The 18,881-nt window shown below is 38.5% G+C and overlaps 1 protein-coding gene and 1 long non-coding RNA gene across 6 annotated transcripts in view; one reads left to right on the top strand and one right to left on the bottom strand.

Annotated features, from left to right (window-relative positions):
• Nucleotides 1-13,971, top strand: part of LOC123328463 — a 64,577-nt gene extending 50,606 nt beyond the window's left edge. Inside the window, exon 2 of the long non-coding RNA XR_006543295.2 lies at nt 13,659-13,971. This is a non-coding gene — a long non-coding RNA (uncharacterized LOC123328463). The remainder of the gene's footprint in view (nt 1-13,658) is intronic.
• A 699-nt stretch (nt 13,972-14,670) lies between these two features.
• SOCS5 (suppressor of cytokine signaling 5) overlaps nt 14,671-18,881 on the bottom strand; it is a 68,579-nt gene continuing 64,368 nt past the window's right edge. For all 5 annotated transcript variants that reach the window (XM_006054794.4, XM_006054793.4, XM_006054792.4 and 2 more), the window contains exon 2: nt 14,671-18,838. In XM_006054794.4, coding sequence (XP_006054856.1) covers nt 17,216-18,826 — 1,611 coding nt within the window. In that variant the 5' untranslated portion in view covers nt 18,827-18,838 and the 3' untranslated portion in view covers nt 14,671-17,215. The remainder of the gene's footprint in view (nt 18,839-18,881) is intronic.

The following is an 18,881-nucleotide window of genomic DNA, read 5'->3' as shown; positions in this document are numbered from 1 at the left end:
AGAGTGTAAGAAAGTCTCGAGACCAAAAGTTTGGGAACTGCTGCCATAAACTGAAGGGAACTTAGGATTTCAGGGAAATGGGCTCAAATGACATGAGGGAGCTGACTGTGGCTCAGATCATTAACTCCTTATTGCCAAATTCAGACTTAAATTGAAGAAAGTAGGGAAAACCACTAGACCATTCAGGTATGACCTAAATCAAATCCCTTACAATTATGCAGTAGAAGTGAGAAATAGATTTAAGGGACTAGATCTGATAAACAGAGTGCCTGATGAACTATGGACGGAGGTTCGTGACATTGTACAGGAGACAGGAATCAAGACCATCCCTGTGGAAAAGAAATGCAAAAAAGCAAAATGGCTGTCTGGGGAGGCCTTACAAATAGCTGTGAAAAGAAGAGAAGCAAAAAGCAAAGGAGAAAAAGAAAAATATAAGCATCTGAATGCAGAGTTCCAAAGAAAAGCAAGGAGAGATAAGAAAGCCTTCCTCAGCGATTATTGCAAAGAAATAGAGGAAAACAACAGAATGGGAAAGACTAGAGATCTCTTCAAAAAAATTAGAGATACCAAGGGAACATTTCCTACAAAGATGGGCTCAATAAAGGACAGAAATGGTATGGACCTAACAGAAGCAGAAGATATTAAGAAGAGGTGGCAAGAATACACAGAAGAACTGTACAAAAAAGATCTTCACGACCCAGATAATCACGATGGTGTGATCACTGACCTAGAGCCAGACATCCTGGAATGTGAAGTCAAGTGGGCCTTAGAAAGCATCACTACGAACAAAGCTAGTGGAGGTGATGGAATTCCAGTTGAGCTATTCCAAATCCTGGAAGATGGTGCTGTGAAAGTGCTGCACTCAATAGGACAGCAAATTTGGAAAACTCAGCAGTGGCCACAGGACTGGAAAAGGTCAGTTTTCATTCCAATCCCAAAGAAAGGCAATGCCAAAGAATGCTCAAACTACAGCACAATTGCACTCATCTCACACGCTAGTAAAGTAATGCTCAAAATTCTCCAAGCCAGGCTTCAGCAATAAGTGAACCGTGAACTTCCAGATGTTCAAGCTGGTTTTAGAAAAAGCAGAGGAACCAGAGATCAAATTGCCAACATCCGCTGGATCATGGAAAAAGCAAGAGAGTTCCAGAAAAACATCTATTTCTGCTTTATTGGCTATGCCAAAGCCTTTGACTGTGTGGATCACAATAAACTGTGGAAAATTCTGAAAGAGATGGGAATACCAGACCACCTGACCTGCCTCTTGAGAAACCTGTGTATGCAGGTCAGGAAGCAACAGTTAGAACTGGACATGGACCAACAGACTGGTTCCAAATAGGAAAAGGAGTACATCAAGGCTGTATATTGTCACCCTGCTTATTTAACTTCTATGCAGTGTACATCATGAGAAACGCTGGACTGGAAGAAGCACAAGCTGGAATCAAGATTTCCGGGAGAAATATCAATAACCTCAGATATGCAGATGACACCACCCTTATGGCAGAAAGTGAAGAGGAACTCAAAAGCCTCTTGATGAAAGTGAAAGAGGAGAGTGAAAAAGTTGGCTTAAAGCTCAACATTCAGGAAATGAAGATCATGGCATCTGGTTCTGTCACTTCATGGGAAATAGATGGGGAAACAGTGGAAAGTTTCAGACTTTATTTTTTTGGGCTTCAAAATCACTGCAGATGGTGATTTCAGCCATGAAATTAAAAGACGCTTACTCCTTGGAAGGAAAGTTATGACCAACCTAGACAGCATATTCAAAAGCAGAGACACTACTTTGCCAACAAAGGTCCATCTAGTCAAGGCTATGGTTTTTCCAGTGGTCATGTATGGATGTGAGAGTTGAACTGTGAAGAAAGCTGAGCACCGAAAAACTGATGCTTTTGAACTGTGGTGTTGGAGAAGACTGTTGAGAGTCCCTTGGATTGCAAGGAGACCCAACCAGTTCATTCTGAAGGAGATCAGCCCTGGGATTTCTTTGGAAGGAATGATGCTAAAGCTGAAACTCCAGTACTTTGGCCACCTGATGCGAAGAGTTGACTCATTGGAAAAGACTCTGATGCTGGGAGGGATTGGGGGCAGGAGGAGAAGGGGACGACAGAGGATGAGATGGCTGGATGGCATCACTGACTCGATGGACGTGAGTCTGAGTGAACTCCGGGAGTTGGTGATGGACAGGGAGGCCTGGTGTGCTGCGATTCATGGGGTCGCAAAGAGTCGGACATGACTGAGCGACTGAACTGAACTGAATGCATCAGTCAGAGGAAGGAAGTGGTTCTGATTTCAGAAAGAGACAACAGGACACAGAGACAAGTAAAAGTCCACACAGCTGCCACTCCCCAATGTCTGGTGGAGACTGGAGCTGAGCTTCTGTGAGGGTGGAGGCAGTATCATTTCTTGAAGGAGTCACTCATTGGACACAGAGACTTCTGGTAAGCATGGAGATATTCTTTTTCCAAGATGTGAGGTTGAGAGATCCAGGCAATTATTATTTTTAAACACTTAAATTTAACCGAAACTTACAAATTAAAATATATTTTGAATCATTCAGTGTTATTCGTTCATTCAATAACAGAATAAAAATAACCATAGGATCAAACAATATAAAGTTTTTAAACTGAAAGTACTAGAATCACTCAAAGAGATTGGAACTATTCTCTCCTGAAAAATGTTTCTGGTTTGATTATGTATTATTAGCTTTCCTGAACTCAACTGACTTAAGGTAGAATTTAGAATCAACTGACTTAAGGTAGAATTTAAGGATATGATCAAAGTGGTTTGTTTCACTTGTCTTCACCTTGACTTTGCTTCCCAAGCTGACAGACATAGAGAAACAAATGCCTCTGCGGCAGAGCCTACCCCAATGTCAGAGCAGCCAGGACCCAAGGACAGGACACAGTAGAAGTCAGAAACCATTAAAATCAAAGCAGTGCTTTCTTTGGCTTGGTCTGCATAATGGCTTTCAGACATTCCTTAAAGTGGCATAGAGTTTTCAGAATGTTCCATGAGAAACTGCTCCAGCGTAGGTCCCAAGATTCTAAACATTTTGCCTTAGAGAATGAAAGCACCACCGTGATAGCCATGCAGTGTAAACAGACACGTTCAGGAGGGACAGTTCTGTGGCCTGTATCTATGTCCCCCCGCTCATGTCTCTTTCAGGAAATACTTGATGTTAATTAGGTGGGAGCACTTTCTGCCCTTTACTGATGCATTGCAGGGCCTCTGAGCCTCACTTCTCAACAGATGGTAGGCGCTGCAACCTCAAAGCAAAACTGGCTTCTAAACCTCCAGCAGTTCTACAATCAAAAGATATGAGTTTACGGTTTCAAAGAGTTACCTCACCTGAGTTACTCTTCACGGTTTCAAAGACTTACCTAAGCAGCAGAAAGATGCAATAAAGCCTAAAAAGGTGTCAATTTCAAAATTAAGAGACTTTTAACTAAAAGGCAGTAAACTAATGAAGTCATTAGGTTAGAATAAAGTACAATGGCTTATTAATGTTTTGAACATAAGTTAAAACTAGCAGTTACACAATGCTAGCTTGCTTTTTAATTCCTTCATGTTTTATGTTTTATAAATGTATCCACAATAGATATTAAACTACTTAGTTTTTGAGAATCCACTCTTTGAACAATTATCTACTGAGCACCTGCCATGAGCTACGAGGAGAGCTGGGTTCTAGGGATCTAGCTAGGAACTTGGTGGCATGGTCTCTACATCCACAAACCCACAGGAACACATAGCAGTGACTGTGTGTAAGGGTTTCCCTGGTAGCTCAGCTGGTGAAGAATCCGCCTGCAATGCAGAAGACCCCAGTTTGATTCGTGGGTTGGAAAGATCCCCTGGAGAAGGGGTAGGCGACCCACTCCAGTATTCCTGGGCCTCCCTGATGGCTCAGTGTGTAAAGAATCTGCCTGCAATGCAGGAGACCTGGGTTTGCTCCCTGGGCTGGCAAGATCCCCTGGAGGAGGGTGTGGCAACCCACTCCATATTCTTGCCTGGAGACTCCCCATGGACAGAGGAGCCTGGCGGGCTACAGTCCATGGGGTCGCAAAGAGTCGGACATGACTGAGCATCTAAGCACACCACTGTGTGTAAAGTGGGGAGGCAACAAACTAGTGAAAAGGGACACAGGGAGATTTCCCAGGAAGTCTCAGTCATGAAAGGAGCCACATTGGTTGTCAAAGTCTCAGGCAACAATTGACAACAGTATGGGCTTCTCACAGGATGTACTGTGATAATCTATAGCGGTGGTACACGATAGCCACAACAGGTTTTAAGGCATCCTGTAGCCATGCCTATGCTGTGTGTGTGTGTGTGTGTGTGTGTGTTTCCTAAGCCTAACAGTCATAGCCAGGTTAGAAAATAAAATGGTGCATTTGGAGAAAAATAATTCCTGAAACTTTTCTAAGTGTACTGCCACATTTCTACTGGGATATAAAAACATGAATCAGATGCATAATAACTATACATCTATCAATTCCAAAGATAAATTCTTTTGCTTTATGGACAACTAAAACATCTTATGAGCACTGAAATAAAAATTTGAATAGAATTATGGTTCTCTTTATCCTACCTGCTCCCCAATAATTTTCTGAGATTTAGAAATCATGTTTCAACATTTTGATTATGTCCATCAGCAAGACTCCACATTAAGCCAACAGTATATAAGAGAACTACTGGTTGAATTTACATTTTAGTCAAGCCCTTAACAGAGAAAAAGAAAGACCGGTTTTGATCAGAAGCTCTAGATTCCAGTTCTGCACATCTGCTAATGTAATCAATGATGGATGGAAGGATAAAAAAACAATATTTACTGAAAACTTACTATGTGCCCGGCACTGTGCTATGTGTTTCTCAAGGATTATTAAATGTATTTCCACACCACAATGGGGGTAGAGATGAGCCTGAAATGAAGAAACTGAGCCTGAAAAGAAGCTTACCAGCTAGTAGGCAGCTGAACTGAAGCACAACCCAGGCAGTCTGACAACAGCCACACAGCTAAAATAAACCTTGAGTTCTTCAAAAGAAAAACATTATATAAAGGACTTCTTTCTTAGTTAAATCATTTTAGGTACATCTCTGTCTTTATATTAAGTCACATATTACAAATTTTTTTCAACTGCTAGAGTTCTGAAGATTAATGGTTAGTGCCTTTCCTATCATTTCTTATCTAATTTCCAAAATGTGATTCTGTGAAATGGGCAGATAATTCCTTTACAATGAGAAGAAGCAAAAGCCAAGAGAAACTGTATTTGACCAAGGTGACATGAGTGGTCATCTCTGAACCTGAACTCAAGTCTTTTAACTCCATCACATCCCACCTCTCTGGTTGGTGGTTTAGTCGTGTCCGATTCTTATGACTCCGTGGTCTGCAGCCTGCTGTGCTTCTCTATCCCTGGGATTCTCCAGGCAAGAATACTGGAGTGGGTAGCCATTTCCTTCTCCAGGAGATCTTCCTGACCCAGGAATTGGACCCAGGAATTGAACCCGGGTGTCCTGCATTGCAGGCAGATTCTTTACCGACTGAGCTGTGAGGAAAGCCCGATTGTGTCTGACCTCTGTAAGATCTCATAAACTGTCATACGGTTTTTCTTCAAGGACAGTTTTCTAGTTTTTAAAAAGATGACTTTCAATGCCATGAAACTCAGGGTGTGTAGGTTCACAGATATAGTTCCCTCCAACTACATGAAACAGCTGCCCTAGTTTCTCTAGCATTCACTTGTTCTCTGTATCACCTGTGGGTTTTCCCATTCTCCACAGGAGGCTCCTCATATTAGTTACCTCGTATTTTTTTTTTTTTTTGGTATTTTTTTAAATTGAAAGTATTAGTTGATTTGCAATGTTTCAGGTGTATTTTAATAAAGTGTTTAGTTAAACATCTGTAACTATTCTTTTTCAGATTCTTTTCCATTATAGGTTATTACAAGACACTGAATATAGTTCCCTGTGGTATACAGTAGATCTTTCTTGTTTATTTTATATTTAGTAGTGTGTATCTGTTGATCCCAAGCTCCTAAATTATCCCTTCTCTTGCTTTTGGCAACCATAAGTTTGTATTCTATGTCTGAGTCTATCTCTGTTTTGTAAATAGGTTCATTTGTATCATTAAAAAAAAACTCTGCATATAAGTGATACCATATAATATTTGTCTTTATCCATCTGACCTACTTAGTATGATAACCTCTAGGTCCATCCATGCATTATTCATTCAAATGGCATTATTTCATTCTTGTTATGGCTGAGTAATATTCCATTACACACACACACACATGCCGCACATATTCTTTGTCCATTCATCTGTTGATGGATATGATGCTTCCATGTCCTGGATATTATAAATAGTGCTGCTGTGAACAGTGGGATGCATCCATCTTTTCAATAAGAGCTTTTGTCTTTTTTGGATATATGCCCAGACTGGATCATATGGTAACTCTTAGTTTTTTTAAGGAATCTCTATACTATTCTCCATAGTGGCTACATCAATTTACATGTCCACCAACAGAGTAAGAGGATTCCCTTTTCTCCACACTCTTTCTGGCATTTATTATTTGTAGATTTTTTGATGATAGCATCTGATCAATATGAGGTGATACACTTCATTCGAGTTTTGATTTGCATTTCTCTAATAATTAGCAATGTTTAGCATCTTTCCATGTGCTTTCTGGCCATTTTTATGTGTCTTTGGAGAAATGTGTATTTGATCCTCTGTGCTTTTTTTTTTTTTTTGATTGGGTTGTTTGCTTTTTTTTGATATTGAGCTGCAAGTGCTGTTTGTATATTTCAGAGATCAATCTCTTTTTGGTCTTATCATTTGCAAATATTTTCTCCCGTTCTGTGAGCTGTCTTTTTGCTTTATTTATGGTTTCCTTTGCTGTGCAAAAGCTTTTAATTATATGCAATTTGTTTTGTTATTTTCTTTTCTCTAGGAGGTGTATCCAAAAAGATCTTGCTGTGAACCATGTTAAAAAATGTGTTGCCTATGTTTTCCTCTATGAGCTTTATAATATCCAGTCTTACATTTAGGTATTTAGTCTGTTTTATTTTTGGGCATGGTGTTAGAGAATGCTCTAATTTTATTCTTTTACAGGTAGCTGTCCAGGTTTCCCAGCACCACTTACAGAGGCTGTCTTTTCTTCGCTGCATCTTTGTGCTTCCTTTGTTGTAGACTGGGCGACTGTAAGTGTGAGCATCCTCTCTGGACTTGCTATCCTGTGCCATTGATCTGTATTTCTGCTTTGTGTGTGTGTGTGTGCCAATACCACACCGTTTTGATTACGGCATCTTTGTAGTTTAGTCTGAAGTCAGGGAGAATGATTCCTCCATCTGTTTTTCTTTCTCAAGATTGTTGTGGCTGTTCAGGGTCTTTTGTGTTTTCACACAAATTTAGAAGATTTTTGTTCTGGCTCTGTGAAAAATGTCATTGCTAATTTGGTAGGTATTGCACTGAGTCGGTAGATTGCCCTGAGTAGTATAGTGACTTTGATAGTATTGATTCTTCCAATCCAGAACACAGTATATCTTTTCACCTGTCTGTTTTTTTTGATTTCTGTCATCAGCATCTTACAGCTTTCACAGTACAGGTTCTTTGTTTCCTGTACCTTCTTGTCTCCTATGGCTCTACCAGTGAGCTTTCCCATTCATAATTTTCCTGTTTCTAGTCGTGGCCTTTTCTTTTCCATCTAGAGGAGTTCCTTCAGCATTTGTTGTAAAGCTGGTTTGGTGGTGCTAAATTCTCTCTTTTGCTTGTCTATAAACATTTGATTTCTCCATCGAATCTGAACAAGAGACTTGCTTAAGAGTATTCTTGGTTGTAGGTTTTTCCCTTTCATCACTTTAAATACATGATGCCATTCCCTTCTGGCCTGCAGAGTTTCAGCTGAAGAATCAGCTGATAACCTCATGGGGATTCCCTTGTATCTTTTCTCTTGTTGCCTTTAATATGTGTCTCAGCATGTTCCTCCTTGGATTTATCCTGTATGGGACTTTCCACACTTCCTAGACTTGAGTGTTTCCTTTCCCATATTAGGGAAATTTTCAGCTATTATCTCTTCAAATATTTTCTTGGGTCCTTTTTCTCTCTTTTGCTTCTGAGAACCCTAGAATGCAAATGTTGGTACATTTAATGTTTTCCCATAGGTCTTAGATTGTCCTCATTTATTTCCATTTTTTAAAAAATTCTCTTCTGCAGCAGTGATTTCTACCAATCTGTCTTCTAGCTCACTTATTCTTCTGCTCTTGATTCCTTCTATTTTTCATTTCAGTTATTGTATTATTCAGCTCCGATGATGATGCTGGCTTCATAAAGTTCGTAAGTTTTCCTTCTGCAATTTTTTGGAGTAGTTTCAGAAGGCTAGGCATTAACTCTTCTGTAATGGTAGAATTCACCTGTGAAGCCATCTCGTCCTGGTCTTTTGTTTGTTGGGAGTTTTTAAATTATTGATTCAATTTCAGTAATTGTAACTGGTCTGTTCATATTTTCTATTTCTTCCTGGTTCAGTCTTAGGAGATTGTACCTTTCTAAGAATTTGTCTATGACTTCTAGGTTGTCCATTTTTATTGGTGTATAGTTATTTATAAGTAGTCTCATAATTCTTTGTATTTCTGTGACATCAGTTGTACTTTCTTTATTTTCACTTCTGATTTTACTGATTTGGGCCCTCTCATTTTTTTCTTGATGAATCTGGCTAAAATCAGTTTTGTTTATCTGTTCAATGAACTAGCTTTTGGTTTCATTGGGTTTTGTTTTTTGTCTCTGCGTGTGATCTCCTTTAAATGACATGATCAGGTCTCTCTGAGGAGGTGACATTTAAGCTTAAGAGATAAAGAATGAAAAGAACCTATACTGCTATGTGGAAGACTGTGAAGGTGAGAATTTCAGGAGGGAGCAACAAGTGCAAAAGTCCTCAGGTTGGAAAGATATTGGAGTGTTGAGGCCACTGTAAGAAGCCAGCTTGACAGGAGAGAAGGGAGCAAGGGGGACAGCAGTGCTAGAAAAAGTTGGAGAAATGGAAGACTCCTTAGATAATGAACTGGAGTAGGAATTAAGGAATTCTAGGGGCCTACTGCCTGGAAAATCCCATGGACGGAGGAGCCTGGTAGGCCACAGTCCATGGGGTCACAAGGAGTCACACTTGACTGAGTGACTTCACTTGCACTTTTCACTTTCATGCATTGGAGAAGGAAATGGCAACCCACTCCAGTGTTCTTGCCTGGAGAATCCCAGGGACGGGGGAGCCTGGTGGGCTGCAGTCCATGGGTCGCTAAGAGTCGGACACGACTGAGCGACTTTGCTTTCAGGGGCCTATTGCTTCAACACTTTTATGAGTGGTCTAGAATCTATTTTTATCAGTTGTTGAAAATCTATTGTTCCCTTGACATGAAAATAAGGGACAAAGTACTGGAAGAAATTTGGTTCACAAAATTAGGATCCAGAAAATTAAGGTATCACTGATAAGCACTTAGGTTCTGGCCTCAACTCACGTTTGACACCTAACTCCAACATTCACTGTCTCTGTGACTCTGGACACGTACTTAACCCCTCTAAGTCAAGTATCAAGACAAGCAGAGGATTAGACACAGCAGCTCAAGTAAATCTTCTGTATTACACAATAATTCATCTGCTGCATCAGGTTATATATGGTTTGTTTTTTGGGCCAGGAGGCTGTTCTGATGGCTTCCCCTCTAGGATTATTTTAGGTACATCACCCAGGCTCTGACAGAATTCATAGATTAAATGTAGACCCTTAACATTTATTTTGTTCATGTCACCGATACACTGCCTCTCAGATTACCTACTTGAAGGATGGAAATTTAGTATAGCCAAATTTTAGAAATTAATTTTAGTTTTCTAATCCTATTATTACTCAGATAGAATTGCTAAAAGATATTTTAAAATACAGTTTGCAAATTTTATCATTCAGTCTTGTAACTACTACTATATACTAAAATTTTTCTCTATTCCTATATAATGTCATTAAAATTCAACATTTCCTCTATTACACTCAAGGGCACCTTGAAATATTTATAAAATTAGATAAATTATTCCAGTTCAATTTTAAAAATATATTCAAGTGTTTACAAAAACTATTAAAGTAGTTCATCTTTAACAGAAGCCAATAAAAAGTAGGATTAGGTGCATAACTGTATGCATTTTAAGACAGATGAGAACATATTAGACTGTTCAGTGTAATGCTAAGTTGTAGTGTTTAAAAAATACCCTAAACTCTCGGGGTTCTAGTTAAAAATAAGAAATACTTTTTTAGAGAAAGAAGTATCAGAAAGTAAGTACTGCTGCTAAGTCACTTCAGTCATGTCCGACTCTGTGTGACCCCATAGACGGCAGCCCACCAGGCTCCCCCGTCCCTGGGATTCTCCAGGCAAGAACACTGGAGTGGGTTGCCATTTCCTTCTCCAGTGCATGAAAGTGAAAAGTGAAAGTGAAGTCGCTCAGTTGTGTCCTATTCCTAGCAACTCCATGGACTGCAGCCTTCCAGGCTCCTCCATCCATGGATTTTCCAGGCAAGAGTACTGGAGTGGGGTGCCATATAAATATAACCCTGAGTACTAAAATAAGAACTTGATGCAGTCTTCACTTACTAAAATTAAAAATGAGAAAAGTCCCATCAATTAGAATAGCTTTTGGGGGGGTTTAAATTCAGTAACTCCCTCTTAAATCTTATTTTGCTGCCTGTTCTCAGCATTTTTGTCAGGTTGAAAAAAATTTTTGTTTAGATTTTACATAATTTTTCTATTCTTTATATAAAGCTAAGAGTGATGAACTTTCCCCTAAATATTACTTTTTTGCATTAAAAATGTGCCTTTCAAAAATACACTATCCATATTTTATTTAAAAACAGGATACATACTCATATTAAATGGGAGATACTAGCTTGGCTTTCCTATAATTTGCTTACATTTGGAGAAATTATGACATACCTAACAATCTTCTAGGCAAGCAAAAATGGTGGGGTTCCCCTGCCCCTTTGCCAGTCTCTTTCAGATGTGCTCCTCAGCTTAATGCCAGTGGTATTAAGGGACCCAGGCAAATTTCACAGGGCATCCTTTCTCCAGTCTCTCTTGGTTATAATCCATTTTACAGCTGCTGGCATAATCTCTTAATCTTTAATTCTACCTTGCTATGAACCTAGATAGATTCAGACTCTTCGGTCTAGTATATCCAAAAGTTACACTCAACAGATTCTTCTACCTCACCCTGCCTTTATCAGTTGCTACTTACCAGTACACTGTCACACCTAACTTCTCCACTATCTGGTAATCAATTTCTTAGACATTCTTGTGATGAAATAAACCTAAGACACCAAATCACCCTGCTTCCAAGTGGGTCACTTTTCTATTTTTCCTTATCAAGCATGCAACGTTTCTGCTAAATTACTTTTTCATTAGTCTATTTTCATCACTCCATATTTATACACTTGCCTCTGTCCCCATTAGTTTAAAAGTTCTATGAGATGAAGATTCTCATCTTCTACTGACATTTCAAGAAACCATCAGTGACTGGGGCTTAGCAGTGTCAGTTACTCTAACCATTGAATGACCTGTCTCAAAAATCTGAAGCAAGTTAGGTCCACACTGAATCAGGTAGAGAGTAAAATCTGGACCATATCTGAGTATGCCCTAAAAGTGATTCAAGGTCCACAACTCTCTTCCTCTCTTGGTATGTTATCATCTATCTTTATCCATATTTCAAAAACTTTCATCTTTTGTTAGAAATGCATGGATAATATTGGAAGAGAAAAACAATGTTAATAGCAGTTACCTCTACAAAATGGGAGTTGGGAGAGTCAAGGTCAGGGTTGATGATGGTAGAGGAAATGGTAATACGGATTTTTCTGTGGTCCTGATTATTTTTAAAAGTTTTTAGACTACACTGTGCAGCATGTGGGATCTTAGTTTCCCAACCAGGGATTAAACCTGTGCCCACCCTGCACTGGGAAATGGAGTCTTAACCACTGAACTGCCAGGAAAGTCCCATCTGAGGTACCAATTCTTAGTATTTTCTAAATATTCCATAATGAACTTGCTTTTTCATATAAACACTTGTACTAAAAAAAAGATATATTAACTTGACATGGAAAACATGACAACTAATTTGACATGGCTTACGATTCCAGTATTTGAAAAATTGTTGAAGCGCAAGTCCTCTATTCAAAGTACATGGCTTAAAAAACAAAAGTTAATGATACAGAATCTTGAATTGACAAATTAAGGTAAGTACTGCCATTAATTACTTCTCCCAAAGAAACACTTGCTTCCCTTGTGGCTCAGATGGTAAAGAATCAGCCTGTAACGCAGGAGATCCTGGTTCGATCCCTGGGTTGGGAAGATCCCCTGGAGAAGGGAAAGGCTACCCACTCCAGTGTTCTTGCCTTGAGAATTCCATGGACAGATGAGCCTGGTGGGCTACAGTCCATAGGGTCTCACAGAGTCAGGCATGACTGAGCAACTAACACTTTCACTTTTTCCAAAGAAATACTTAACCCCTGCAAAATGCCTAGCTCTTGCCATCCTGTCCTGTAGTTTTAAGTATTATTCATATAGCACTGCCCCATATTTTCTTTTCCTCCTTAACTCTACATCCAGACATCCCAATGTCTCCACTGAGATAACTAATAGTAATTCATACATCCCAATGTCTCCACTAAGATAATTAATAGTAATTTCAAAATTCAACATACCCAAGGTCAAGATTTGACTTATACTCTCCAATTTGCTCCTCCAATGTTATTCTAAAATCATAGCATCACCATCCTTTGTTCAAAATCAGTCATCTTTGATTCCTTCTTTCTTCACATCCAACCTATCACCAAATCCTGTTTTTTTCCAACAAGACTCCTCCCTATGACAACCACTCCAATCTAGGCTCTCACCATCTCTAGATGACTACAATTTTGCCCCACTGCAGCTTGTTCTCCATCTATTAAAGGACTATAAGGCAGACCATGTCACCCCCTTATTACCATCAGACTCAGAATAAAATTTAGATTCCTTACTTTGGACCCATAGCCCTAAGTGGTCAGGCCCTTGTCAATCTCTACAACCTTATCACCTACCATTTCCCACCATACTCACTAGACTTGGCTTACTAGCATTCTTTTCCAGTATAAAAGCTCATTCCTGCTTTCAGATCTTTAGTTTTATTGTTCATCGAAATACTTTTGATATTGGTGATTTTCTTCTCATCACTCAAGGTCACCATTCCCCAATGACCCTATAACTTTGTCTGATAACCCAGTGTGTGCCCATCACTAAAATGGTGATGGACGCACATGGGTCTTCAATGAGTATTTGTTGAATGAATAGCTGAAATGAGTCTTAATATTTAATCAAGCTTTCTGGGTATGGAAAGTTGTTCCAACTGATCCTTATTTTGTAAGGACAATTCATTAACACCCCGCCCCCCTGCTCCAAACCACCAACCACCTCCCACAAAAACTCCATCCCAAACCTCCTTAGAAATATACCACATTGTGAAAGTCTATGTTCTGTATTTGGCTGTTGCAAAAATATGAAACAAAACATGAGCCTAGATATGTAGTTTTTATACACCACGGAGTATTGCTTCCTTTGGAAGTAATATTTCTCACCTTTAAGCCAGCCCTTACTGTGCATGTTTATCTGATTTCATCTAGGTTAAACTGTATGTGCTGTGGTGCAGAATATGAAGGAACTCATGTGATCTGCCCCGAGTGAACACTTAACATACTCCCATAGATGAACACAGGCTCTGCATGTTTCCAAGGAGAGTTCCGACTCACTCCAGACTCTGCCACTACCAAGAAGCAACTTTATAGCTTTTTTTGTTATAAAAATAAAGGATCTAAGACCAATCTCAATAAAACTTACCAAACTAATATTTAGTGATATGGAGCAAGAGAAAACTTAGGATGAAAATGACCAGCAACAAAGTCAAAACGTCAAATTAAAATGTTCATAAACTTTGAATTTTGTCAAAATGAATCTTAGAATTCAAGTATCAATTTTTATGGTTCAAGCCACTATAAATTTTATATAAATCTTCTCATGGACCATAAGAACACACATCAGTTTGTGAAGTGTGATTATTTGGGCTCAACTTTTGTATAAGAAATATAAATTTAATTATGACTCTTAATAACTATATTTAAATCAAGCTGTTTCTTCAAAGAATCTTTACTGTGTTTAGCCAGTAAAGGAAATACTAATGAATGCTTTCTCTTTACAAGGTACTACAAACAAGATTATAGTTATAAGTCTAAACTTCAGGTGCAGATAATCAAATCTGAATGGTACAAGGATAGAGTATATATATATATATATATGACCTTTATATAAATATATATATATATATATAAAGGCCTTTAAATGATTTTGAATCGGATGTCAATATTAATGCTGAAAGTAATATTAACATCATAAACACATATGTATGTATGTATATAGAGAATATGAATGAATGGATAATGAACTTAAGAATGAGAATGTATATGAACCAGAGCAATCTTTCTTTGGGTTAATTATAATTACTTCTATATGAAGTCTCTAAACTTCTAAAGAATTTCCTAGTTTGTATTAAAATGCACTTCAAAAAACCCATGAAAACATAAATTTAGTTGACAGACTACAGTGGGATTCAGAAAAAGACACAGTGAATATAGACTTAGGTGCAGTTTCATGCTGGTGATTTTTCTTTTTTTAAAATGTAAGCCACTAATTTTTTTAAGAAAAAAATTTAAACCAAAAGTTGCATATGAATATTACACACAAACTGAAACATAAGTGACTTTTAGCACAGTGTATACATGCTTACATAAACTCAAATATTTACACATTTAAAACAATTTCCATTTAACATAAGAAATTTCTGAAATACATAAAAGCATTAATACTTTCTATAAAACTACAATTAAAACATCAATTTCCTACAAGCATATAAAACATCAAGTGCTTTCTTGGAGTTTCAAGTTACCTCTTTAAAACAAGATCTTGCTTGCATATATAGTCTTTCTCCAATAATCAGTATGAACTCTTTATTTCCCCAAGAGGTTTATTTTTCAGGTACATTGTAAGTTCAAGAAAACGGACCCAACAATTCTGCAATGTCATTATGTCATAACAACTTAATTGCACATAATGCTTTAAAGTAGGTTTGGATGACGTTCTCAAACACTTTGGTATTTGTTCTTCAGGGACTTCTATTAGAAAGGACAGGATTGTAAGTCCCTTCAATCCCCATTTTGCTTTAAAATGGACATGTCTTTGGTTAAAGTGTCTACATTTTGGGCATTTATTATTAATTAAAATGGTCCCCAAACCAATAAATGGTGCTACTGTTATTAATTCACAAGACTTCATTTAACTTGCTTCTGATGCAGGAGGCTACAGATATTCATTTACTATAACATGTCATTGATAGTTTCAATCTTTCACTTATAAGCAGAGAAATCAATAGGTTTAGTCACTATTTCTCTGTTCATTTTCTGTTATAACCTAAACTATACAGTAATTTTCAGTAACTAGAGAGATACTGTTCCACAGTATATGTGATTATGATTGGAAAGATGTACAGAATTAAATTTAGAATTAGCTTACTTGGAATAAGTCAATATTAGACTGTTCAGTAATTCTGCATTAACTGTAGTAGGTTGCCAGGTAATGCTTATTTAAAAACCCCAAACCATTCCATTTACAAGAGAAATTGTTGCAAATGTATAAAACAGCAGATATACAAGGAGAACACCAAACATACTTTATTAGCACAAAAAAGCAGCCGTAACAAGGCACAGCAAGCAGAAACATACATTAGCAGTCAAAGGGTTAGTGTTGCATACAAATATAGCTTTTCTTTTTTGTGGCCTTGGCGAAAGCCATTGGGATGTAAAATAACTTTCTGTAGCAGCAGGTAAGGAAACTAGGGAGCACTCACCAGTGGTACAGAGCACATTAACAGAAAGACACAAGAACAGATTTGACTACTTTAGTGCAAAATGTCTAAGACAGACTGTAAATTCGGTTCAATACTAAGAAGCAAACACTAGAACTTGGTATTACGTCCAAAATAGCTCACTCAAGTAGTATTGCATACTATTCTAAGTGACAAAAAGGTGCTAAGTAAAGTTATTTACAGATACAATGGTTGTACAGTACCTTTTAAATCAGCAATTTAGGTTTCAGATTTTCCATTAAAAATTAAGTGCACTGAAATTCTATAACTTGTACTTAAGCAATTCAGCTATGAGAGTTTACAACAAAGAGATAAATACTGCCATCCAAATTATGAGTTACAGTTTAACAATAATTTCAACGACCAGCAACCACTGGAGTTAGTATCCTCTGACTTGTCTGGGTATCTTCTCGTCTCACTTTCTTCATGGTTCACAAACTCATCATGGGCATAGAAAAAGATCCAACTTTAACGAACCAGCAACTCGACTGCACGTGTCAACTTAAAAAAAATCACACGCAGGCCTACCTTGCAGCAGCTATTTCCAATGCTCTTTAAGTTAAAGCACTCATTTAAAAATGAATACCTACGGCCTTAAATAAAATTCTACTACCAACTTTTTATAAGTCTGAAATTTTAAGAACTACTACTTAGAAAACCTGGTTTACTTAACAGTACCTTTTGCAGAAGAGAAAAGGAGACTGACTATAAACTATATCAACACTTACGTGAACTGCACTATGCCCTTGTGGCCAGAAAATTGCATTTTTATTTTTTTTCTAAAAGGAAGGCAGTCTTTATGTTTTTGGACTTCCAAACTTGACTTATAGTAACTATAAACATCACTACTTTTGGAAGGTTATAGAAAAATTCTTAGAAAAAATAATAATTTCAAACATTAGTCATACTGTTGAAATACTCATTCAATATTAATAATTTGTTCTTCAGTAAGAAATACAATTCTTCATAGCAAATGCCCCAGAGTTGCTTCACTCAGTTACTACAGCCATTAAAAGCCAAACTGTCAGCTAAATCGGCAGAATGTTTCTGCAGCCTTACTGAATACCTGTAGCTCTATCCCCCGTTTTCTCAATAGGCACCACATTTACTGAGTAAAAGTAACAGCAGATTGCACCTGACAGATACTAACACTACGCTTGCATACTGTACTGAAGAAACCTAACACTGATATGTGTGCTTGCTATAGGTATACTGCCTGATGCACAAAAAAGCAGATCTAGTTAATGCCCTTTGGGACAGGAGGGTTTACTTTGCTTTGACTGGTTCTCGTTCTAGCCAGCGAACTCTAACTTTCTGTTTATAATGATACTCTTTTAAAAAATCCTGTAACATCGATGGTAAAGGGAGCCCATCAATTCCATCATACGTCGTGCATCTGCAGATGACTGCACGGCAGATGTACTGCAGGCTAAAAGGGAAAGTCCTGTTTAGTGATATTGTAAGCAATGGTTCAAAAAACATGCAAGAGCTGGGGTCTTTGTAATGTTCCAGAAGTCCTGTTACAGTGGAGGAGTGAAACACACATGGGTCATGGGCATCGAAACTAAAGTTGTGATTCCACTGTTCAATTCGGGCATGCAGGGACCTGTTGTAGCGACGGAAGCTCACAGAGAAGAGGTAGTCCTCTTGTGCAGAGTCCCTGAGCAAAAATGTACCTTCAGGTTTCCCTTCCAGAAGGGCTTCTGCTTCGTAGCGGTCCATCACTCCCCAGTAACAGGGATTACCTGTGATCTGGAGCAAGTCCGGCACGAGGCAGTGTATGTAATCAATCTGCGTGTGGACTTTCCAGGCTCCCTGTCTGCTAATGTGGGCATGGCTGTCTCCAGACACCTGACGTTGCTTCTGCCTCCGTGACTGCAAACACAGCGTGGTTGTGTCCTCTTCTGAGTCACAATTAGCTTGTGGAACTACAGAACTGTCCCCATTTACTTCAGTCATTCCAGGAGCTAACTTTGGTCCCAGTTTATATAATGGGTTAACCTGTGCAGTGGCTTCGAATGTATGTATTTGTGCGTTGGGTGGGGGGTCTACCCCTTCTTCAATACTAAGCCGCCTTCTCTCTCGAAGCCGATCTTCTTCATCTTCTGTAGAAACCAAGGATGGATCAAATGTATCAAAAAATGTTGAATGTGGGCTCACAGGGGCTGTATGCTGCTTAATCAAATGCCATTTTTGGGCCAAATCTGAGCCAGCAGGAAAAGGGCATTTCTCAAGCATTAATTCAGAAAGATGTATTTTTCTTTTATTAGAAAATAGGGGCTTTGACTGCTTGCTGTAAGTTCTCATGGGAAAACACAAGCCCACAGTATCCTGCAACCTCTGTCTCAGAGAGCGACTTCCTACAGTCCTGCTGGACACACTGTCCATGTCGTGCACGGAGCTGACGCCGTACCGCCGCTCTCTCCTTTGAAGTCCACTTCGAGTTCTACCAAACTTTTTATCCGTATCCAGTGAACTCTGTGTCTTTGTAGAACAGGAATGTTTCTTCTTCCCACCCCAAGGAGCATGTCGAGAGTAGGAATCTCTTCTTGCAAGTCTTGTTCCTGGGGTGACACAGGAGTCATTATCCTTTTCAATGCTTATTTCAACAATCTGAGGAATTTCAGCGGCACAGTTTTGGTTTCTCCTTGAAGAATTCTTTGAAGGGCTTAACCCTAGTTGTAAGGCAACGTTTTCTCTTAAGGGACTGCTTTGCTGCTGAGGAGCTGAGTCTCCTAAACTGATGTTTTTCTCTTTGACAGACAAACATCTGTTGGAGTTCATATCCACATTTTCACTACGGCTTCCTCCCTCGTGACCAAAGAGATTCTGACACCTGTACTTGAAGTTATTCCACATTTTCCCCACTTTATCCATTGATTATAAGACCTAAAGACAAAAAATAGAAAAAGAAGAAAATAAGTTAATCAAA

Source organism: Bubalus bubalis, chromosome 12 (assembly GCF_019923935.1).
Source record: "Bubalus bubalis isolate 160015118507 breed Murrah chromosome 12, NDDB_SH_1, whole genome shotgun sequence".
Lineage (NCBI taxonomy): Eukaryota > Metazoa > Chordata > Mammalia > Artiodactyla > Bovidae > Bubalus > Bubalus bubalis.
Note: the sequence above shows the minus strand (reverse complement) of the source record. Positions and strands in the feature narration are given on the sequence as shown.